At 34.7% G+C, this 25,515-nt stretch overlaps 1 protein-coding gene and 1 non-coding gene across 5 annotated transcripts in view; both read left to right on the top strand.

Moving 5' to 3' along the window:
* Window positions 1–25,515, top strand: part of LOC123707465 (KH domain-containing, RNA-binding, signal transduction-associated protein 2-like) — an 84,336-nt gene that overhangs the window by 39,180 nt on the left and 19,641 nt on the right. For all 4 annotated transcript variants that reach the window (XR_006753502.1, XM_045657525.1, XM_045657524.1 and 1 more), the window contains exon 3: window positions 25,201–25,298. Coding sequence is in view for 3 of the 4 variants with exons in the window: in XM_045657525.1 (XP_045513481.1) it covers window positions 25,201–25,298 (98 nt within the window). In the remaining variant the exon portion in view is untranslated. The remainder of the gene's footprint in view (window positions 1–25,200; window positions 25,299–25,515) is intronic.
* Trnam-cau lies at window positions 10,079–10,151 on the top strand. Its single transcript has one exon. It is a non-coding gene; the product is annotated as a tRNA-Met (tRNA).

Here is a 25,515-nt window from a genome sequence, read left to right as displayed (position 1 = left end):
AATCCAATTAGTCAATGCGGACAGTACAATCCTTTTAAATGTCTTCGACCTTATTAGAAATAAATTCATAAATGATATAATGCACATGGTTCATAAGCAACTCTTGAATACAGCGCGGGATATTCAGGTCTTCTATAACATGGAATTCAGGGCATTCGAAGAATATGTGGTCTAAAGTTTGATCGATTAACATATTAGTTCATTGAATTTGACAGTTGACATATTATAAGGTCATGTTAATACAGATTAAATGTAATTAAAAAACAAAGAAAAACAGCCAGGAAAATTTATATTGAACTAAAACACTTCATATATTATACAACAGGTAACTTGACTCTAGTTAATACATTTACTTTGTCTTATAATATCATACTAAACTAAAAATCCAAAGGCATAACACTACGGAACTTCACAATATACTGGTAGGATTTTTATTAGATAAAGATCTAATAAAAATCCTACCCGAGTATAGTGTTACGTGTCTTAGACCGGTGAATCATAAAAAATAACAGACTCGGTGCGACATTGTATCAAACTTACATAAAACAGATTTATGATGTTATTTTCATCAAAAACATACACGAGACTTAAGAATCAAATATAGGTGAAAATTGAGGGCTATCAGGAAAGTGTCTTTTTTAAGGAAAATATCTACAATAGGCCTGGAGCGTATATGGCTCTGTAAAGTCGGTGAGGAATTGAAGGTGAAAAAACCTGTGGGACCCACGTTTCCGTGGGAAGAGTCCCTATGTCCTTGTCCTTAGGTCCCTTCATCCAATTCCTATAAGGCTGGCCATGCACTCGAGAGCGTTCTGGCATTGAGAGTGTACATGGAGCCCGATATCACGTAACCGCCTCCAGCCCATTTTGTTTTATATTAAAAAAAAACATAAATTTCCTTAAAATGGTTTAAGATTTTGCCCATTTCAATGATTATGAAACATTTTTAAGTTCAAGCCTGGAATTACGAGATGGCCAACAAATTATGTATACGTACAGATACTGAAGTTTGACGAAGCCTTCATCCATCTTAACATGAATCGAGAGTTGTCAGCCGATTGGAATTTACAACGTGCTAAATCATAGTATTCTATAGAATAATTAATTCTTCGGTTTTTAATTTTTTATCAAAAATTCTCGACTACAACGCCTCATTAATCTACAATAAATAAAACCACATTCCTATAAAATTTATAAGCAATTTTAAAAGCGTTTTGAAACAGACCGCATAGTAACGTGTGACGTTGTGGTTCACCACATTCTGTCACGGTAATATTGGGTTAAACCTGATTTCCAATTTTAACTATTATCTATAACGCTAAGGGTTTACATACTACATTGGTGGTGGTTTATCTCGATTTGATTCCATTCGATTTAGCAACACTTTAACCCGTACTTAGAGTCGCTTATAAAAAGAGTTAACTGTTACTTAAAAGGTGGCACTAACTAAAATCACTAAATAAGATATGATTTTATCTAAGTATATGATGCTTAAATTAAAAGCAATAAATATGACTCTAATTAAAAACACAATACAATATCAGTTCCTTGATACAAAACCGTCACCTATAACTTTTGCGTAATTTCGTTTTTATAGAAGTGAAAAGAAAAATATTTATTATATACAATAACAGGATATTTAGGTAATTTAAAGTGCACTAGCCTCCACACTAGGATTCCTTTTCGTGGCCTCTTCTAGGAGCCAGTCTCTTCGTTTTGACATGTTTACTGTTCTTTACTTTATAATTACTACATAGCAGAATCAATGGCGACAATTATTCAATCAGAGCGAGTATTATGAATTCAAAACAATAATTATAGCGCATTAGTTTGACCAAGAGAATATTGTATATTTTACGAGTAATTTAAATTAAAAGCACTTAGCGTTTACTTCATTTTTGTTCCGTGAAACGCAATATACTCCTTGTCATCTCACGCGAACTTCAGGCATTCGTTTGTGTCACTAGTCACTAGAGCGGATGGAGGGAGCCGGGTGAAATCATAAATTTTGCTAGCCTAACGCGTGCTCTTAAGTAAACATTAATAAGTTCACTATAGATCTATTACATAAACTAAACCTAACTTCATTAATTTGCTTCGTTTTTTTTTTTTTATAAAATAGGGGGCAAACGGGCAGGAGGCTCACCTGATGTTAAGTGATACCGCCGCCCATGGACACTCTCAATGCCAGAGGGCTCGCGAGTGCGTTGCCGGCATTTTAAGAATTTGTACGCTCTTTTCTTGAAGGACCCTAAGTCGAATTGGTTCGGAAATACTTCAGTGGGCAGCTGGTTCCACATAGCGGTGGTGCGCGGCAAAAATTGCCTTGAGAAACGCTCAGTCGTGGAACGTCGGACGTCGAGGTGATACGGGTGGAATTTTGTATTTTGCCTCGACGTCCGATGCTGAAACTCAGCTGCAGGTATTAATCCGAACAACTCCTCTGAACACTCTCCATGGTAAATGCGGTAGAAGATGCAGAGTGACCCCACATCTCTACGCAACGCCAAAGGATCGAGCCGCTCGGAGAGGGATTGGTCATCGACGATTCGAACCGCTCTTCGTTGGATACGGTCAAGTGGAAGGAGCTGGTACTGGGGAGCCCCCGCCCAGAGGTGAGAACAGTATTCCATGTGGGGCCGTATTTGCGCTTTATAGAGTTGCAAGCGGTGGCCCGGAGTGAAATACCGTCTCGCCTTGCTGAGCACACCAAGCTTTTTGGAGGCTAATTTAGCCTTTCCCTCCAAATGACCGCGAAACTGAACGTCGTTCGATATGTCAACGCCAAGTATTCCGATGCTGGCTGTGGCTTCAAGAAGAGTGTTTTCGAAAAGAGGAGTAGCGACAAAGGGTATTTTTTTCGCGGAAAACGCGCAAACTTGTGTCTTCTTGGGGTTAAATTGGACTAGGTTTAGTCTACCCCAGTCCGAGACTCCACGTAAAAGAGTTTCGACTTCAGACACAAGTTTGTTCCGGTACTCATCGACAACTGCCCGAGAAATACCTGCCCGGCCAGTGTAAAGAGTATCCCCAGTGTTGTCGTCCGCATAGCAATGAATGTTGCTAAGTTGCAACATGTCATTGATATGCAGAAGAAACAGGGTCGGGTACAGAACACAGCCTTGTGGGACCCCAGCATTCACGGGTTTAAGGTCGGAACATGCTCCGTCGACGACGACCTTGATGCTCCGATCGGCTAGAAAGCTGGAGATCCAGTCGCATAATTTCTCAGGAAGCCCGTAGGCTGGAAGCTTCGAGAGCAGTGCTTTGTGCCACACCCGATCGAAGGCTTTCGCTATGTCCAAACTAACCGCTAGTGCCTCCCCCTTGGACTCAATTGCCTCTGCCCATCTATGAGTAAGGTATACTAGAAGGTCACCAGCCGAACGACCACGACGAAAGCCGTACTGATAATCGCTAATCAGCTGGTGGCCCTCTAGATAACTCAAGAGCTGGCCATTAATAATGGATTCCATTATTTTGGAGAACAAGGAGGTTATTGCGATTGGGCGATAGTTGGATGGATCAGAGCGATCGCCTTTTTTAGGGATCGGATGTATCGAAGCGGTCTTCCAGCACTTCGGGACAGTGCCGAGCGAGTACAGGTACCGGAAAAGGCCGTTCTAGAATAGTTAATCTAATAACAGACACAGGAATTTTGAGGATGGCCAAAAGTTAATGTAAACATTTTTTATATTCGTTATATTGCATTTAGTTTATTGCCAGTTCTTTTCCTACGTTCTATGTCTATTTGAGAACTACCTGTTCCCACGGTCATTCTCATATCCTACATAAATATATTATATTATTAATTAATTTTTTAATGTACATTAGGATAGTTTGCAACAGCCCTTAGCTAATAGTTAATATAATGCGGAAACCAAGCCGGTTATTATTGGTCAAGTTATACTTTGACGGCTTTTATGGAAGTTGGCGAAGAGCCAGATACAGCAAGTGAGCAGCAAATTGGAAAGCCTCTCAGATATTCTTAAGACCCCTTCACTCCCTGAGGGCCTATAAGAAATAAAAGGTCTATGCACTTGCTTATAAAAACTAAAAATTGATTCATAGTTGAATATAGGTAATATTAGCTTGTAATATTTAATTAGGAGAAACAGAATTAAAAATATCTGTACCAATTATGATTTAGAACTTTAGGCAAATATTTTAAAATAATGGTATTATTTAATTTCTGCGTAACGATGTTAATTAAACCATAGGGTGCGTTTGGTAATCGAAACGTTTTGGTGAAATAAATTTCATGAAAATGACCCTTAACCTGTGTATTAATGAACCATTACACATATTGTTTCATTTGAGATATAAATATCGTGTATATATGTAACACTTGAACCTAATGAACCTAATAAAAAAATCTTATAAATTTATATACTATAATTCGGATAACGACGCCATTTTTTGTCCAAGCCAAGTATTTTAAAAAATGCAAGTAGCTGCAACTTATGCAATAATCTCCTCATGGCGTCTAAAATAAACTAATAATTATATGTATTCCATATATTGATCTGAAATCCATATTTACATAGTATTAAACGAAGACGCAGCCTTCCATCAGTACGCTTATATCCTTGAACATATAACTTGCCCCGGGGAACAAAGTTGTCAGACTTATACGAATGTTTTAATGTTTTCAAATTTTTGATTTTCTTTGGTGATGTCCTATACCTGTAATTTTTTTCCGAAGTTTTGCAAATCGTTATATTATAAAATCCTCGTTTACTTAATTTTACTTTCCTCAAATCGATCGTAATAACCATAATGATAGTTTTAGTTTAGATTATAAAGATAAATGAAGAGTGGTGGGAATATTATATCTGTTTCACCAAGATTCCGGGAAAATAGTATTTAATAAATTATTACGTTCTAGACATTCGTCGAAATTACCGTCGTAATGAGTGCTTACTGTGCCGTCCGTAATTGCTTAAACAGTGAAACAATCCATAACGCTATGCTCTTCAGTCTAATTAGATAAATTACTGTATTTTAATTCATTTATTTATTTTTCTTTTTAAATTCATAAATATATTTGAATCGTCGAATAGGATTCTTATTATCCTAGTAATAAAAGCTTTACCTTTAATTTTTCGTGAAAAAAAAATAGATTTAGATTTTACGACTTGCGTCCCGGAGTAAGCAATATACTGTTTATAGGTGAACAAAGCCGCGTGGGCAATACCTAGTATTATTCCAAACATAGATAAATCCAGAAGTCACAATGAAAGAATACCTAAGGAGAAAATCTATTGTGTTTCCTCGGGTGACAGTTAGTCAAGTGTCAAGACAGTTTACAGCACAATAGCGCTAACAAGCACAAGTTGAGAACAAATTGCATGTCACGACCTCTCGTGGCGACTTCTGGTAATGGGACTCTGAAAAACCTTAACATTTCTTACCCTTTTTGTTTAAAAATAGTGTAATGAAGTAGAATTTACGTTTTTATTAACATAACAGGGTTATTGGACGAAGGTATTTAAACAATATTTCGCCGTATAAACACATTTTTTATAATTAAACATAGCCTTTCGAGTGCTTCTCAACACTCATGGTCAAACAGAGACTGCCATAGTTAATAATTACCTAATTTGATTTGATAATAACAATTGAAATACCATCAAAATCGTTACTGGAGCTCGCCTTTTTTATACAAATAATCCAGTGGTAAATAATAGAATAACAACAAGGGATGGGAAGGTAAAATAAGACTGGTTGCAGGTAAGGTTTGGTTAACAGAGGTCGAGTTAGGGCAGAAGGGTCTGAAATAGACCTTCATCGGGATCCCGTTTGCCGAGCCCTTATTTTGTTTTTAATTGATTGTGTAAGAAAAAGAAACTTGTAAATATGCAAAGCTTTTTATGTATTTAATTTTATTGGTATTGGATATAAGACATGTCAGTATCCTAAAGTTGTGTTCAGAGAAGTTAACGTGAAATCGGAGCCATGTTCTATATCGTAAAAAAAACTAAATCAGATGTCAAATAATTAGATAAGCAGAGAAACTATAAACGAAACATTAAAATTTATTTTGACTGACAGTACGACTGTACGTTTTTTTTTTCAAATATATGGAACAGGTGGCAAACGGACAGGCTCATCTATATATCTTATTGCTGTTCAATACTATATGATATTTAAGACAAATAATCTTTTATAAACTCAAAATTTCGTAGCGAATATCGAATTACGCTTCTTCACTGATAATGTAATTCTACATTTGGAGCTACGAATGTCGTAGCATGTCTAGCGTATTACATAATTGTCTACGATTTGTCAGTCTTGTTAGTCGGTGTATTAATTAAAGACAACAATGCTTTAGGACTTCAATAATTTTAGAAATAGATATTAAACTATAAACCTTGATAAACCTTAAGTCGAATTAGTTCGGAAATACTTCAGTACCTAATACCAATTAGTACATAATACCAAACTATACAACGAAGTCGTATGAGTCGTTGGACGATATAATTATTTAACGTAATTTACATAACCCTAATTTCTGAATAGTTTTCATTTAAGAATGTCCTCAGTATGTTTGCTTAATGTATAAAGATAGTGAATAAAAGAATTCCTTTGCATAAAACCTTTGTAACTGTAACTTCGCTTTACAAGTACTTGAGAAGGAAATTGCTTTTAAAGTGACAAATTTCTTTAAAAATCTTTACTTTGTTGAAGGTATTTTGAAACGAGCGAAATAATAATGAGTTTCTTTTTATTCCACTGAATTAAATGTGGTACTTCAAGTCAAAATAACTTTATTCATATAGTATTATCTTTGGTTAACATAGCTTTTACACATTGAAAGAAAACAATTTTTTTACCGGATTAAAGCTATATCTATTACTATAAACTTATATGTAAATAATTAAAATTATTTTTCTTTATTCATATAGTTAAGCGAGTACACTTATGAACGTACACATAATAGATGTTAAATCGACTCTAAATCTACACATGTCAAATGCGTAGAGCGAGCAAGCAGTATTGGTTAGATACTCTCCGCCACTCTTATTAATGTCCAAGTTTTAAGTGATACAAATCGTTTAAATTGGAGCAAATCAATCCCAAGGATTAGGATAATTTAAATAATGGTTCCTTAGCGCTAAGTCTCGTTTCTGAGTCTTCGCTTAGAGAGAGTAAAGGATCAATCCAACTACAGTAACATTGCTGATGCTTTTAATGGGTTGTAACTCAAATAGCAATTAAATTTTATTCATAACTTTCTATTGTACCTTAAATACTATAAGAACTAATTCATGATAGTAAAAAGAATCCTATATGATACGTAACAATGATTTTCTAAAGGCAAAAAGGACCCTTTGTATATATTTGACCCAAGGGTCGGCCATAAAGGCATAATCAATACAGAAACTGTTATCATAATAGTGTTTGTGGTTTATTTGGGGCTGGTGTACGTGAATTTTAGTATAATATATATAGTAAGTTATTTTTAATGAAGTCGTACTTCACAAGTACTTCATGTTAAAATCAAACTAATTACGAATGTATAAGCGTGAATATTTTGTAACGGAAGAGTGACCACGTTGCATTCGAAAAATAGAGTTATGGAAATTATAAACTAAATTCACGTATATCAATTTCAAAGGAATAATATACACCTCCCTCAAAGGCCGGCACCACAACCCCTAAAATGAATGTCCATGAGCTACTGCCTTTTTGAGCGTCCCGTAGGCTTAAATATACTATTAACAATTATGAAACACGATAATTCTGTTTAATAGCTTTAATGTTAGTGAATAGATTTTAATTAATTTGTTATCAAGTAGACAAGGTATAATCATTTTTAAAACCATTTTTTACATTTTATTATTGACGACCGATTTGTCCTAGAATTATAATCGCTTTTCAGACGTGACAAAACCGATATACAAACACCAAAGGTTCTTAATACCAAGAGATTATACTTATTTTGAGTTGTCGGGCAATGAAATCGATGCAAAAATACATATCCTATGTTACAAGAGCGAACATGGGACTACGTAATATATATATATATATATATATATATAGTACTAATATATATAACACTAAATAATTCAGTCCTTGAAAGATATTGTCTCTGAAAGATACATAAAGTCATAATAATCAAAGGGCATCAATATTTAATGAGTTAAATCAAATACTCTTAAAATAATATTAGCAATACAATCAACATTGCTAAAGGCAAATGAGCAAAACAATGATGCGGTTTAAAACTATTTCTTGTACATTTTTAAATATAAACAACCGCAAAACCTAAAAAGGAATCGATCTTCTAGTTATGGTCTTCAATTTGTTATAAATATTGCATCAATCCACGTACGAAGTTAGTCTACCTTTGTTTCAATTTGCAACGAGAATCGACGCGATCGACTGTCTAATAGAGAGGTTTCTTTGAAATGTTTCTGAAGCTATATGAGGTAGCGAAGTGTATTTCGTGATTTTTATTGGTTGCTAACCCTGCAATGAAACTAACTATATCGTTTGTAAGTCTACATTTATTGCTATAATCATTCTATCTAGAAGTTGAATTGTAAACGGATAATTATTAAAAAGTTTGTTCTGATTAGACTGACGTGTATCAAATACAGTAAGCTGTACTTATATACTTTTGATGGCCGATAACGTTTTGCTTTATCTGTGCTTACTCCAGATGATTCGTGATCCTATACCCCACTAGTGTTTATAACATTTTTAACTCACTCCAGATATAATCGCGAATTTATTTTACTACATTACCTGACAGCTTTAATACTTGAAGCTTATGTAAAATAATTCGTTATATATTTAAATCATTCACCTCATCAAATGAGGTAACTATATCAGTAATATCTAGTAGCATATCTCATAATGAATTGTTGTCAAATGAATAAACACATTTTTTTTTTTTTGAAAAAAGGAAAATCTTTAATAGAATTGAATTCATTTTTTCCAGCGCGTTTTTTAAACTAGTGAAAATGTGAAGTGTTGAATGTAACGCAACAAACTCAAACATTGGGTGGTGTATTCGTAGCCCTTTGTTCAAATAGTTTCAGCGTTTTATATTGTACATTGAAACCTCTTTTGTTGAAATGGGAACACGCTAGGGCCGTGTTGGTTTTAATCTAATAACTAAAGTGAACCTTGTGCTTACACATTATGTTCTAAAACTGTTAGTTAATAGTAAGTATAGCGAAGTATTTCAGATTATATATAATACAGGACTATATATAATATAGTAAAATTAATAATCTCTTTATTTTCTCCCATATAACATGTGCAACAAACAATAAGATTACAGTCAAGAAGGTATTGGGAGACTGGTTTCCAAACTAGGTAAGAATCTGATGTTAATTGGTAATTTGTAAGTATTTAAAAAAAATGTGTTCATTTGTGGGTATTTTAAAAAGGCCATATATAATATATTCCTTGCGTTGCCAGCCCGAAAGAGAATTTAAAAAATCACGCTGCGATATATTAAAATTTAAGGTTTTTTCTGGTAACATTTTTTTTTATTTGCCTGTATTATGTTTAAATATATCACGAATTTCCTTACGATAGCAACGAAGCCTACGTTTTGAGTATTCAAAGCGTCATGTTTCGTTTTAGTCAAATGTATAGACTTTATTTTCGTATCACATACTCTATCTAGTACTCGGCTTGATAAGCCTCGCACGATTGGACATTTATTTTTAAAATATTTTGAGTATAGCCTATGTTGGTCACGTATGAAGTATTGCAATAGGAAGATGTTTTTTAGTTTGAGTTCATTACAACAATTTATACAAACATCCCAAAATACAAATGTTTCCTGTTTAAAATATTATTATATTACAATAAAAATAAACGCTGCCTTGCTTTTATCTACAAAACGCAAACATATTTGTCACTGATTGTGTGAGCGTAATGTTTCAACTCTTAACTTACATCTAAGTATGTCTCCCCGTATGTTGTCAATGTATTGGGTCACATGAGAGTCACAGTTCTACTTCGGTTCTTAAACCTAGCTTTTAATTGTTTACGCAAGTTGAGTATATCAATGTCATAATCGATACAATCAGTAAATTTCAAATCGTTAGCATCGGCCTCGGTGGCGCAGTAGGCAGCGCGTAAGTCTCATAATCTTAAGGTCGTGAGTTCGATCCTCACCCGGGGCAATCTTTTTTATTTATATTTTCCTCTTTAAGTGAGCGTTAAACATCCTAGTCAGACCAACTTAAAATATTTTAAATAGTGAGTCCATCTCTGACTTGTATTGATCATTGTGGTTGAAATCTAAATGTGAGGTCTAGACTTAAATATTATAGCGCTACTGTTTAATAAAAATATTTTATAGTACGAGAGTAGGAGGCACAATAGCTAAGATAATGTATTGATTTGGACCTTCTGCTGACCTCATATCTTGACTACCAAGTCTCCGTCAACCCTCCTTTGGGTTCATGTGTGGTCCCGTGCCTACTACGCGTCCAACCCGTTTGTTCCCTTTTTATAAACAAAAGGATATAATCAAATGCACAAATTTCGTATTTCTTTAACAATTTACAAATTTAAAAATTTCCATTATTCCAAACATTACTTATCGTACATCCGAAACTAAAATAAACAATTCAAAGAACAATTTATCGTTAAACATAGGTATAAATTCACGACATTCTACAGTACTTCAAGTGATTTATTTCAGTACATAATATATTTCCATTAATCAATCAGTGTATAGAAAAGCTTAAAGTAAGTGGGTATTGGAAAACATCCAAGTATGCAGCGATGAAGTGCCTGTAATATGAGATAAAGAGTGTTGCAAGCTTGACATTTCAATATCGTTATGAAAGGTCACCGACCTTTAATAACGTCCAAAAAGGAGAAATGTCACAGGGCTTATTTTGCTTATTTTGACTAGATTAAATTTACATTTATCTTGTAAGATGAAGTTTAAACTATTACAAAGCTGTATTGTTAGACACCCAGTGGCTGGAGCGTTTGGCTATTAACCAATAAGTTTACGTTAGAATCAGGTTTATGTACCAATGGACTATTACTCGCTCGTTCGGTGAATTAAAACATAGTGACACGGCACATAGTGAGAAACTGTACAGACCCAAATATCGACACCTGCAGCGGCAGAAAGCAGATCACCTACTGGACTATTAAAAATAAAATTATTAAGGATCAAATCAGATATCTTAAGCCAATACCAACGACTACCTTTTTAACCTCAGTATATATTTATAAGTAAATAATAATAATAATGTCACTTTAATTTCATACTGTTAAAAATTATATATCGTTTTGTTATTAGGCTACTCTAGTTATTGTTACATTACATTTAACATTTATTACAAATGAATCATACACAGATACACACAAAAACACAAAAAGTTATGGAAAGAAAAATAAAGGAATAAGGTACATTTTAAGTGTGCAATGCGCGCGCGCTTGGTTGTAACTGACCCTGGATCATTATAATGAACAAACGTGTTACACAGCGCTGATGATTCTGGCAGAAACCACCACAGTTAGTTTGTGCCTCAGAGGCAGTAAAAGAAAAATAATTTTATAATAATAATAGTAACAACTTACAGTGCTATTAAAGAAGTCTTGGAGGATTTGTGTGTAAAATTAAATAAAAGAATACAAATTTGAATAATTATTACTAAAACATAGATAAACACATATTACTTACTTACATCGTATTCAGCAACAACAAGAAAACATTGCATATAGATTAAACATTACGGAAATCCAATCAAATTATAATTTATTCATACTACAACATTATCGTATAGACCTTCAAGATATTATAATTTAATTTTAATTACTTAAGAAACAATATCCAAGGAACAAAATTTCTACCAAGATCCTTCATCTGTTGATTAGGGTCATTAATTCAAGCAGACCGTGGGTCGGTTAAAACCATCAATTATTGTCAACGGTATCGTGTGTATGGGCGATGTTGAGATGGATTAAGTTTAGTCTAATAGAGGTTCTATTTAATCACGAGTATACTAATAGTAATAGTAGTATGCTCCTTGATATTAACATGTTTTTATCAGCACTATTTTTAAACTGCTCATTATAAAATGAACCTACGTCTTTGCCATATTTCTCATTAACAATCATAATACTTCCCTTTAAATAATTCGTGCATTGCAAAGCGAATTATGTAATAATTCCGTGGAACTACCTAAATTGCCATATTTGGGTCCATAAAGTATGTTGTTAATAATTTTCCTTTTAAACAAACTGAGATCCAAGTAGTTGATTTTTAGGACTAAGATGAGGTTTTCCTTCACCATAAAAACAAAACTGAGATTTTTACATAGTTGGTGTTGATGTGAGAAACGTTAAACAAAGTATGATTATTACCGGGTCTCTTCTGTCTGCATCTAGGGTATATCATCTTAGCTATGAGCTCATATTATCACATAGTCAAATTTTAACGAGTGACGTCCACCAATAATATGAGTAAAATAGGATGTATAAGGTCATGATATAAATTCTCGAACTACAAGTATTCAATTCAGTCCTTCTAGCCATCTAAATATTTACAAAGTGAACATGTAAAATGCAACTGCTTTCACACAATATTAACTTAAAATTCAAGTCTTAGTAAGACAACATACTGAATATTAATAATTTGAGTAGGGAAAAGATAAAATCTATGTCTTCTCTGTTAATGATTAACCAACATATGTATCGTACACTATATTTATGTATAATATTAGTCAATGAATTTGTATTTGTGGTTGGAAACGTCATGCCGAAAATTGAGGTTTAACATGCAACTGCAACTTCACTTATACATAACTTTAAAAATTGTGCATTGTAAAACAATTACTGATGAATGAATGATTCATAATAAAAACGGCACAATCAGACATTTAATAGGCATCCAAATGTCATTGCATTATCATAATGTCATAATAATAATAGGAACAGTTACTCATTTATGAGTTTTGTAGAAAAAAACTTTGTATTTATTTGTTTCATTATATACAAAAGTATCGAAAACGAAGTTTCACGAAGGCTGCATGTGAATGGCAGTGTTTGAATTTAATTTAAGTAGAACCCCAGGCAAATTCAAGTCGATGGAAGGTTTTAAACTTGGGATGCGCTCGGATGTCTGAAATTACCTATACAGTTGCAGTTTTGTCAGAGAAGCGACATGGACCAATATATTCATTACATTATTCTTTATCTCTGTACGTTTGGTGTATCTATATACGCAATACATATCTGTTCTTATTTATACTATGCTGTTCTCGGGTAACGTACTGTTACGAAAAGGCCTTTTGAAAAGTAATAACTTTATTTCAGGATTAATTTTCGAAAATACAAAATCTTTATTAGTAATTGTAACAATGAAATATACAGTATTTACAATTTTCTTAAACTACAAGAGACAACGTCCGGGTGAAATGTCGTTGATCCCTTGGAAGATGCGACGGTCTTTGATATGGGATGCTACTTGTATGGACACGTTTGCCCCATATCACCTCTCTCGGACAAGCAAAAACGCTGGCGTGGGCGGAGCGGGCGGAAAATATTAAACGGCTCAAATATTAGAGTCTTGCCTCCAACTTAGATTTTGTTCTCATTGGAGTAGACACTCTTGGGCCGTGGGGTACAAGTCACAGACACTTATTATAGATTTAAATTGGTACCTGAGCTCCTGAGCTGAGTTGGTAGGTGTCTCCAGAGTTGGTGTTTCGCATTAGGATCGCAATACAGTGAGGAAACGCCACCAGCGTTAAAGGTACACTGTCACAGGGACCAAACTTTTGAAATATTTTTTATTAGTTTTAAATAATTTTTAGAATTAACTATACTCAATTAATATTAGGCAACCACTCTCTAACAATGTTTACAGTAGACTGACTGTTGTTTACTCGCGATCATATTCCTATTTTCTAATTACAAAAGCTTGTTCAAAAGAATCAGGATGCTCACCTGATGTTAAGTGATACAATCCATGGACATTTAATACCAGAGGACTCGCTAGTGCGTTGCCGACGTTTTAAGAATTGATACGCTCTTTTCTTGAAGGGCCCTAAGTCGAATTAGTTCGAAAATAACTCCACATAATGGTAGTGCGCGGCAAAAATTGCCTTGAAAAACGCTCAGTCGTGAAACTATACATAACCTGTTAAACTAAATTATTAACTATATGTGTGGTCTTCTGTCGTATTTTACAATCAGTAAATTCTTGCCTCTGTGTACGAATGTTTCTAGTACAAAGCCCGTACGATTGTATCACTTTAAAACTTTACGGACAACGGAGTTATCTCAATATTCCCGCATCGAAGGGACCAAGGGTAGATTTCAGATAAGGGATGTATGTCCTTTATTTAAATTCTAAGCCATTGTTAAGTTTAATTAGTTTAATATATCAGATTCATAAACATGAAATTGAAAGTTTTACAGAAGCTATATTCTCTTTATTGACTCGGCTACCTAACTTTATATATATATTTACTGAATTAATCACACAGGGTAAACTTCATTATTACACATACTATTACCACCATATTTTTTATATATTTAAATAAATATATTACTAGATTACTAAACCGGTAATAAATAAAATCTCTTTAAAATAACGCCTAAAATAAGATTATTAATTAAATTACTTTACATACGTCATACGCACTTTATTAATTTAAAGTATAATTTTGCTAGTTTTAATTGGAAAACGGGTCAAATTTATATAAAATACTAGCCGAACGGGCCCACTTTGTGCCGCCTCACAGTCGATTCTTTAATTTTTTAAAATACATATTCTACTTATAAAAATAAAAATTATAAAACACATAAATTTATTTAAATAATGACTTAAAAAAACCATGAAAATTACAAATTCGTCGTATTATGATACCTATTTATTACATTTCATTAATTGTTACTTATTCTAAATTAAGTTTCATTTCTTGTTTGATTACCTGGAGCAGTCAACAAATAGAGAAAATTGTTTTCCAACACGGGAACAGGCTATATACAATTGACCATAGAAAAAACATGGGTCTATATTAATGCCACAAAATGGGATTTGTTTATGGCCATAGAAAAAGCAAGCCGTGCTGGAAACTGTAGTCGTTTAAACTCGAATGGTACGTAGGAACGTACGTAGGAGTAGGAATCATTGGAATGCGGGGGATCTAAACGTCTTCTCCTTTATACTTCCCTTTTATTATGTTATTCAGTATTTTTTTTATCGCTAATCGTGTGCCGTTACAAAGTTGCGGTTGGCTAATATTTCGCAACATTATAACTACTGATCCAACCTTTAATTGAGGATTGTGAGATTTACGTTCACGATTTATTTTTTCTCCGTAATCGTATCTTCGTACTTCATTAACGTACGTATTAAAAATAATGAGCGAAACGGTTCTACTGCTCTGGAGATTTGCGTTTAGCAACATATTCAGCGATTCTAAATATGTATTATTTTTATATAATACGTATTTCACAAATTTAGCATTACAAGATAAATCCATTTGAGGCGAGTATACTTAATTAAATAGATAAACAAGCTTCAAACTAGAACTCCCAGCGGTAAAAACATTCAATACAAACATTGTTCTGCCGAATATTCTATTTAATCTGTGTGTTGCTATACAAGGTTATAATCTGTTCCAGTCCCAAATGTCAAGAATATCGAACAACTTTCCCGCGTTATTTATGCTTCATTTAGCTAAATAGGGTGGTGTATAGTAAAGGTTTTCCTATTTTTATAACTACCCTTTTTCCACTTTTCTTTTATTGAGATCAAATGATTACAAGATGGTTTGTGATTAGGGATTTAAGTTTTCATAAAGAAAATTAGGAATATACTAAATGTATAGATAAATACTATCTCCTAATCTGTGTGAGGTTCATAATGAAGCAAATCGACCACAGAGCTGAGACAATGCTAAATCACTTGCCGGATCAAATCAGTGATAATTGAATTTCCAGATTCAGGGCCTTTATGGTAAAATCCCTGACCACGTCAGTCCAATTAATCTATTAAAACATATTTATCAGCTACACAAAAACGTAATAATTTTGGTACATTACTAATAGAAAGGGACTTTATGTATTATACATACATACATATACATATATATATATATATGTAGCGTCATGCCCCGACATTGTTAAGATAACAAACACAAAGTTTTCTCCCAATCACTTGATTTATTCCAATTCTAATTTCAGTCTCTTAATTTAATACGATTTTAATAAACAAATTCAATAGGTAAATATTCCAAAGGCTACTCGGTAATTACGTAACGTGTGCACCGGGCAATGGTCGATAAACGACTGCCTGAGTTGTGCGCGCGCGCTGCTTTATATTGGTTCTGGAGTGGGGATCGAGTGACACATCGTACGATCGTTCGACTAATCGCCCGTTGCACGTTGTTTTACAAAACATTGATAGTGGCGCCGTCATATATATGTATTTTAGTTATTAATTAGAAGCGCAAACCTATCTATCATCTAACACTTGTAGTCAATAAATTGTAAAACATCAGTTTGCGTAGTAGTAAATGGGTCCTTTAGTTATTCATACATTCAATTGTTATACAATATTCTCGATTCCATATATGTACAACACTTACATTCTTTATAGGAAACAGATGTGTAGCTTAGCTTTGATAACCCAAGTTAGTTTTGTTGTTAGTCTCCTAATTTTATGTTGTAAGCTCATGTTTTAAACGATTAAAAGACAACTGACACTTAGCTTCAAAGAGTTTTATTTATTTGAACATCTCCCCAACAACCCCCGTACTTAACTCGAGTGAGGAAAATTTAATTAGGAAATAATTAATATTTAATAGTTTACAAATATTAATATTTGAATATACGAAATAAATTGACTGATATTAAATAAATATTTGTCCTTATGTTTGCAATGTCTATTACGAAAAAACATTCTAATTGGATTTTGATACGGTTAATAAACTGTTAATTATATGAAATTGATAGCATTTATGTTCTATAACTTTTCGTGTAGCCCTTTTATTATCCTAATTATTATTTTAATGACATCATTATCATCACTGTACGCTTCGCCAGTTATTCATAAACACAGTAACGAATTTAAACGAATGAAAATTTATGAATAACTTTATTCTTAAAATATTAATTACAATTGAATGTTAATTGTATAATATAGTTTAAGCTACAGCATAAACGATAACTGATTTACCAATCACGCTTCGACATGTACCTCTCCCGCCGCCTCAATTGTCACTCAACGTCTCCAAACACGTTCAAAATTTTCGCGAAACTAGATACATTACTAGATAGATACATACTTTCGCAGTATCAATCTTCAAAGTAATACTAAGTACATGATTAAGCTGCATACAGCACCCCAGCGACTTGATTGGTCCGTTAAATCAACGCTAAAGAAACATTTCAAGATTTAAAAAGTTAATTTAATTGCCACGTGCAGCTGTTCCAAGGCAAATATTTGAGTTGGCAAGCCACAACGATCAGGCTGTTACCGAAACTATTTGCTAAGGTCAAGTCAAATAAACATTATCTAGGCTACCTCGAGACCGTGTCTTTCAGTCTAATTGAATGAACTTGCTTGTGTAATATTCAAATTTATACAGCACTTAATAAAATTGCAATCTTGAAGTTAATTTAATAGAGTTTGTTCATGCAACCAAAAATAGGACATGGGCCACACATTTATACGCCTGTTTCATTCTTTGTAAGCAAGAATTATCTGCTTGATACTTGTCGATTCTTAAACTCTGAATGTGTATTAAACTATCGTGCATATTGCTTATTCGTAGTGAGCTTCTAATCATTGATATATAGACAGTTCTCTACAAATTTATAACATAAAGCCAGAAGGCTCGCAAGCCAACCCTTTTAAGAATTAGTACGCTCTTTTCTTGAGGATCTTAAGTCGAATTGGTTCAGAAAAACTTCAGTGATATCTTTGTTAGGTTAATCACTTTCAGATATGGTTTAAGATTAATGCTTATTTTATATAGATTAAATAATAAAAACTGCTGTTTTATTATCTTCAGTAATGATATGGTAGGAAAATAAATAATAATATACTAAGAAACGATTTGATAAATTTTATTTTTATATAATCAAACCATTATATAAGCCTAATATAGTATATATTATTAAACCTAGTGTATTATACATTATAAGATACAATTAAACAATATATACAATTTTCTTAACCTACAAAGTAATAAATAAAATTATTAAAAAGAAAATTGAAAACAAATTCAAAAAGTTTGGTCCCGTGGCAGTGAACCTTTAACGCTGGCAGCATTTCTTCGCTGTACTGCGTTATTGTCTCTCATCCCTGTGGTCGTAGAAAGAAAGAGGCTTGCCTTAGACCAAAAAAGTCGATGCCGTGTGCCAGGCACAGGTTGCTTGACACCTACTTCCTGAAGTTACATTCCGGCAACGTGCTATCCGTAAACATTTATTTTCCCTGGACATCCATAAGTCGAGCGGGCCTGATGGCATCCCCCCAATTGTGCTGCGTACTTGTGCTCCTGAGTTGGCTCCGGTCCTAACGCGCCTTTTCCGGTACCTGTACTCCCTCAACACTGTTCCGAAGTGCTGGAAGACAGCTTTGATACATCCGATCCCTAAAAAAGACGATCGCTCTGATCCGTCCAACTATCGCCCAATCGCAATAACCTCCTTGTTCTCCAAAATAATGGAAACCATTATTAACGGCCAGCTCTTGAGGTATCTAGAGGGCAGCCAGCTGATTAGCGATTCTCAGTACGGCTTTTGTCGTGGTCGCTCAGCTGGTGACCTCCTTGTATACCTTACACATAGGTGGGCAGAGGCAATTGAGTCCAAGGGGGAGGCGCTGGCGGTAGGTTTGGACATAGCGAAAGCCTTCGATCGGGTGTGGCATAGAGCACTGCTCTCGAAGCTTCCAGCCTATGGGCTCCCCGAGAAATTATGCAACTGGATTTCCAGCTTTCTCGCTGATCGGAGCATTAAGGACGTCATCGACGGAGCATGCTCCGACCTCAAACCCGTCAATGCTGGTTTCCCACAAGGCTGTGTCCTATCCCCGACCCTGTTTATTCTGCATATTAATGATATGTTGCAACTTAGCAACCTTCATTGCTATGCGGACGACAGCACTGGGGATACTTTTTACACGGGCCGGGCAGGTATTTCTCGGGCTGTTGTTGATGAGTGCCGGAACAAACTTGTGTCTGAAGTCGAAACTCTTTTACGTGGAGTCTCGGGCTGGAGTAGACTAAATCTAGTCCAATTTAACCCCAAGAAGACACAAGTCTGCGCGTTTTCCGCTAAAAAAACTCCCTTTGTCGCTACTCCCCTCTTTGAAGGTACTCTCCTTAAAGCCTCAGCTAACATCGGAATATTGGGCGTTGACATATCCAATAACGTCCAGTTTCGCGGTCATTTGAAAGGGAAGGCCTAATTAGCCTCCAAAAAGCTTGGTGTGCTCAGCAAGGCGGTACTTCACTCCGGGCCACCGCTTGCAACTCTATAAAGCGCAAATTCGGCCCCACATGGAATACTGTTCTCACCTCTGGGGGGGAGCTCCCCAGTACCAGCTCCTTCCACTAGACCGTATTCAACGAAGAGCGGTTCGAATCGTCGACAACCAATCACTTTCCGTGCGGCTTGATTCCTTGGCGTTGCGTAGAGATGTTGGGTCCCTCTGCATCTTCTACCGCATTTACCATGGAGTGTGTTCAGAAGAGTTGTTCGGTCTAATACCCGCAGCTGAGTTTCATTATCGGACGTCAAGGCAAAATACAAAATACCATTCGTATCACCTCGACGTCCGTCGTTCCACAACTGAGCGTTTTCTACGGCAGTTTTTGCCGTGCACCACCACTATGTGGAACCAGCTGCCCACTGAAGTATTTCCGAAACAATTCGACTTAGGGTCCTTCAAGAAAAGAACGTACCAATTCTTGAAAGGCCGGCAACGCACTTGCGAGCCTTCTGGCAATGTGAGTGTCCATGGGCAGCGGTATCGCTTCACATTAGGTGAACCTCTTGCCCTGCTATTACATAAAAAAATACTTGTCTATTAGATTGACTAATGATTATGAAACAGATACAGAAATCTGATTCATTTATTTTTATTTAAATAAATTTTGAAGGAGTTTCATGTATTTTAATTGTATGAATTTAAATATATTTTATATATGGCATACACCAATATTTCAGTGCGCAACGCGGAAATGCAACGAGGTTAAAAGTCTTAGAATAAAATTGTATAAGTTAATTTCTTTGTTCTGAGCTCGTCGTTAAAAATATTAAAATTCGTTGAAAATACTCTTCAATACTAAAATGTTATGTTTAATTAAGTAAAAAACGTGTAAAAACACGTTTTTTTTTGTAGGCTCATCTGATATTAAGTAATACTGCCGCCCATGGGTTCTCAATACCAGAGGGCTCGCAAGTGTGTTGGTAGCCTTTTAAGAATTGGTAGGCCCTTTTCTTGAATGACCCAAAGTGGAATTGGTTTCAAAATACTTCAGTGAGCAGCTGGTTCCTCAAAGTGGTTCTGCTTCGACGTCTGATAATGAAACTCAACTTCTCAGCAGGTCTGAACTCTCTGTTATATAGGGAGTCTTTTTTTATTTACAGATGATGTGGGTTACCACATCCATCTCTCCATCAACATCATCAACATCCACTGACGAGAAGAATCATTACTGTGTAGACCTTGGCTAAGAAACTCGGCAACTTATTTAAGTATGTGCAAACTAAGTTAGCCCGAACACTATATCAAAAATTCCTTCCTAATGAAGATTACTACGTCCTATCAGGCGTCGTTTAGGAGTAAGCACCAATAAACACGTCCGATATACTCTGGCTGGCACCCAACATACTACGTATACCGCTTAAAGCTGGCATAGACATTTACATTCATGTAGCAGTTAACAACGATATGTGTTTGTATATATAAAAAATAATTTAGTGGCGAAACGATATAAGAGTCTGTGGCTTCAGGTTACGTCCATTTCCTTGATCTTTCTTGTATTTAAATGACAAGTCTCAGAGAGTCCAAAACATGCCAGTTTCCGCACGATTGCCATCATCAAAGAACTTTCTGAATTTGCTTATGGAAAGAAGTTCGGAAGTCACACACTTAAGCCGTTTAAATAAAGAAAGTTTGAGCAATATGGAAGGGAAGTCTAAATTTACAGAACAAATATAAATAACATTATTATTATTAAAGCTTTATTAAATTAATACGATTATTGGTTGTTTTAGAATAAATTCTAAAAAAATTAAGTTAGATTTCTTTATACTTTTTTAGTGGTCTAGTTTCTGTATGGCTCCTTTTAGGGAAAAGCCTCCTTCATATTTTTCATTTCCCTTTGTCTTGAGCAACATTCATCCAGTTTTTCCCCGCTAGTTCTATAACGTCATCTGTTCATCTTCTCTTTTGTCCACATATCTCTTTCCAGTACAGTAATTACTGTTGGGGCTTTCCCCGCATGACCAAAGCTGGTATCTTTTTTATAACATGGGTTGTATGTAGATATTTTAATTCTATTAATTTATTTTTAATGTTGCATCGTTAGGCATTGTAATTCAAAATAAAATATTCGTCGGGTTTAAAAAATTGTCTTGAAGACTCTGGGTGTTATACTAACGACTAATATTGCATTTGTTAATCCATTGAAAAAGGTCTGGGTTCATTTGTCGAATCACACCACACAACAGCTCCAAATTTTCTACTTATTTTCATCACTCGACAATAGTGTACCATACAATAATGTGGTGGTGCATGCTCTTTAAATATGTTTACATGTTAAAAGGAAGGCTGCTGCCCACAACAGAGGGAATCCTAGTGTTGGGGACAGTGCACTTTAATTTACTTAAATATCCTGTTAAATGTGTATTGTTACGAGCTAGGGGATCGGATAGAAAATGCCGTAGATTTCTTCAAGGGTTTATTTCTTGATAAATCAATGAGGAATTTATGGGCACAAATTAATTGCAGTGATGCACTAATAACACACAAAAACACAGTCACTAATTACTTCACTTATCCACACTTCACACAGTACTTTATTCACTTTATCGCTTCGGTGTTTCTCTTTTGTTATCGCATTCAAAACTAAAGGCGACTAGTCACGTTTCGGCTCGCTTATATATCCCTGGGAATAATTCTAAACAATATTCGAGAACTCTCTAGGCGGGCTTGCTACTGAGTAGCGATTGCACAATTCTAGAACGTCCGCACTCTTTGTCTCTTTCGCACGTTGCTCCGTCCTTGTCGTACGGCGTTCTAGAGTGCTCGTCTAGTTTCGAGAAAGTTCTGATCTTCTCTCTCTCTCTCTCGTATCATTTCGTCCTTGTCTCACACCTAGAAAGTTTGGTCTAGAATATTCCTTCATCAAAGGCGTATACCTAGGCCTGAAAACGCCTGAAAACGGGTCCCCTGAAAACTGCACCACTCTACTACACATGTTCTGAAACCGACTGAAAAAAGGATTCAGCTTCCTGAAAACTAGGGTAACATTATGGAAATTACAATTTTCTAATATGTGATTGACCCTCTCCTGAAATGGTCAAAAATCATATTAAAAAGTTGAAAAGTTCTCTAACTAGTGGAAAAGTCTAGAAACATTGCAGACGAAGACGGGTCGTAACAGTATAATAAAAATTTTCATTCATTCTTTAACCCCCTAGAAATTAATAACCTAACCTAACGTAATGTAATTCACCCAACGGGAACTGGGATAGTATAATTTACATCGTGTAATATTATCAGCTTAATTTTTTAAGAGGTCCAAAGTCATGCTCCTAATAATAATATTACTTGGGGTATTTCTTCGACAAATTTCCCAAGGTTTGTGCCTACATTCACAAATCTAAGAATTATTATTTTTAACTCATCTGATACCCAAAATCGTGTGTTAATAGAGGATAAAAAAATGTTGACGATACTGTACTTATACCTTGCTCCAATAATTCTCGATTACTCTTTAAAGACACGTTTCACCCCTTACAGATTGTAATTGAAATTAACTGTTTCATGTTACTATGGAATGAAAATTATGTATTACATTATTATAATTGCTATTTGGCACGTTAATTCCTTCAAATATTAAACTGTACTTACGTAGTTGTTCGGTGTAATACCTGCAGCTGAGTCTCATTATCAGGCGTCAAGGAAAAATACAAAGTCCCATCCGTAGCACCTCGACGTCCGTAGTTCCACAACTGAGCGTTTTCTAAGGCAGTTTTTACACTGCTGCCCGTTTAAGTATTTCCAAACCACTTCGACTTAGGCTCCTTCAAGAAAAGAGCGTACCAATTCTTGAAAGGCCGGCAACGCACTTTCGAGCCTTCTGGCAATGGGCGGCAGTATCAGGTAACATCAAATAAGCCTAATGCTTGTTTGACTTGAAAATAACATAAATTCTTGATATATAATATATAATAATGTTAAAGCGGGTTTATTATTTGCCTCTAATTGGATATCTGTTTTATTAGCAATTTATCTTTATAGTCATGTAGGTAGTTAAGAAGACACATGTCGTCGATTTTGAGTTGGGTGTAAGACCGGTTTTTTTCGGACCTTTCACATCAACAAGTAGCGGGCATGATTGCATGGAAATATAAATAATAATAGCCTTTTAACTCAGATACTTTTACATTTAAAGACATTTCTCTTTCAATCTTCTTTTAGTATATCTGTGTGCCTTCAAAGGGCTCCTCCATATCCCGCCATGTTCCATTTGCTGTTTCTTTAATTTGGTCTATCCACCTTGTAAGATGTTTTCCTCTTTTTCTTTGGGCACCAGTTTTGTACTTTTTTGCTCCACTTTTATGTTCCTCTTACCATATGCTCCGCCCATTTCCACATTAGTCTATTTATTTTTGGTTACTTAGTTGTTTCTTAATACTGCATTATTACTTTTTCTTTTCTTCCCCATACATCGTTTCGTCGATCCATGACATATTATTGCAAAGCCGGGCATTAAAGTAACAACATCAACCTTCGGGTTGTATTTTTTAATTACTTCCTATAATACAAACGATGGAAAAACAGTTTCGTATAATTTAAATATACACGCTTCAAGATATTTAATTTTGGCAATCGATCAAAGTGTCCTCCGCTTAGCACAAGAATAGACAATGCACTATAGTCTATTAATATTGGAGGCGTTCCCGGCTCTAACCGGATATCCTGTGGAACTTGAGCCTGTGACGTTTGTAAATGGATTAAGAAGCGATGGGCTTATACTTCCACCTATATTTAAGATATTTATATAAATGGCAAAATGAACCAGCGCGGCGGTTTCGTCTCCAGAACTCCAGTCCAGAGTTCCACTGCCCTTCACTACCATAAATTAGTATTCTACTTCATCGTTTTTTTGGCAATAGTTTTAACTTTATGCCAGTTTCAAGTAAAAGGTAGGAAACCTACACGCGAGAAGAAATTAATTTGTTTTTTAAACATAAAATAATTTATAAATACTGGCTGGTGATAATAGAATACTGCTTAAGTAACATATAAACTTGTACACAAATAACAATATGTATTAGGTTTTTACTTAATTGCCTTTGGCCTTTACGTGTTTTTGTTTATGATTTCATAAAATTCCTTGTAAAATATCTAGCTTGCTATATTATAAATTGATTCTTATGATATTTTCCTTCTACAAAATACAACTCTCCTACCGCACACTAAAACATCCCTTTAAGTAACACAATAACTCGAATGAAATAATCTTTATACGGTGTTTATATATACATTTATTTTACTTTTTGTCTTCTTATCTTATCGTACTTAATTCTTTTCAAATAATTTCGAGGAACGAAATCCATTAAAAATTATATTATATCTTGAAAGAAAACACTTTTTAACCGGATTGAAGCTATGTATTATTATAAACTTATAATAATTTTAAATTTAATTTTTTTCCGACGTTTCGCGTGCTTTTCAGCGTGCGTGGTCACGGTGAATCCGATTAAAAAGTGTTTTCTTTCAATGTGTAAAAGCTATGTTAACAAAATACAATACAATATTACATCTAATAGTGAAACTAGTGAAACTATTGTAACCATAAGAGATAGTGAGGTAGTAGCAGTGGACTCGTTTTAAACGCCTTTCACGCCTACAAAAGTTTTGGTTAGACTATAGAGAAAGATCACTGCCTGTATTTACTTTAACTATTTTGTTATACTTATGTGAGTGACATTCTAAATTTGTTTCAGGTGAATGGCGTGGAGAACGAAGAATGTTGGATATAACGAGGGACAAACCAGTTAAAGTCTGCGTTCGAGTGGTTGTACCTGTCAGGGATCATCCAAAGGTAGACCCTACTAGAATTTATTTTATATGAGGTCAAGGTTTTTATTCAGTTTTAGTTATTGTGTAGAATTTGTGATGTCATATGTTCTTGTATAATTTTATGCGTACACGTCGTTTAAGAACTCACAAAGAATTGCTTTACCGGACTGTTGCTCTATAGGGTTAGGGATTAAATATGTTTTTCTAGTCTATTGTGTGTTGTATTTGTATCAATTGTG

Source organism: Pieris brassicae, chromosome 3, assembly GCF_905147105.1.
Source record: "Pieris brassicae chromosome 3, ilPieBrab1.1, whole genome shotgun sequence".
Classification (NCBI taxonomy): domain Eukaryota; kingdom Metazoa; phylum Arthropoda; class Insecta; order Lepidoptera; family Pieridae; genus Pieris; species Pieris brassicae.
Note: the sequence above shows the minus strand (reverse complement) of the source record. Positions and strands in the feature narration are given on the sequence as shown.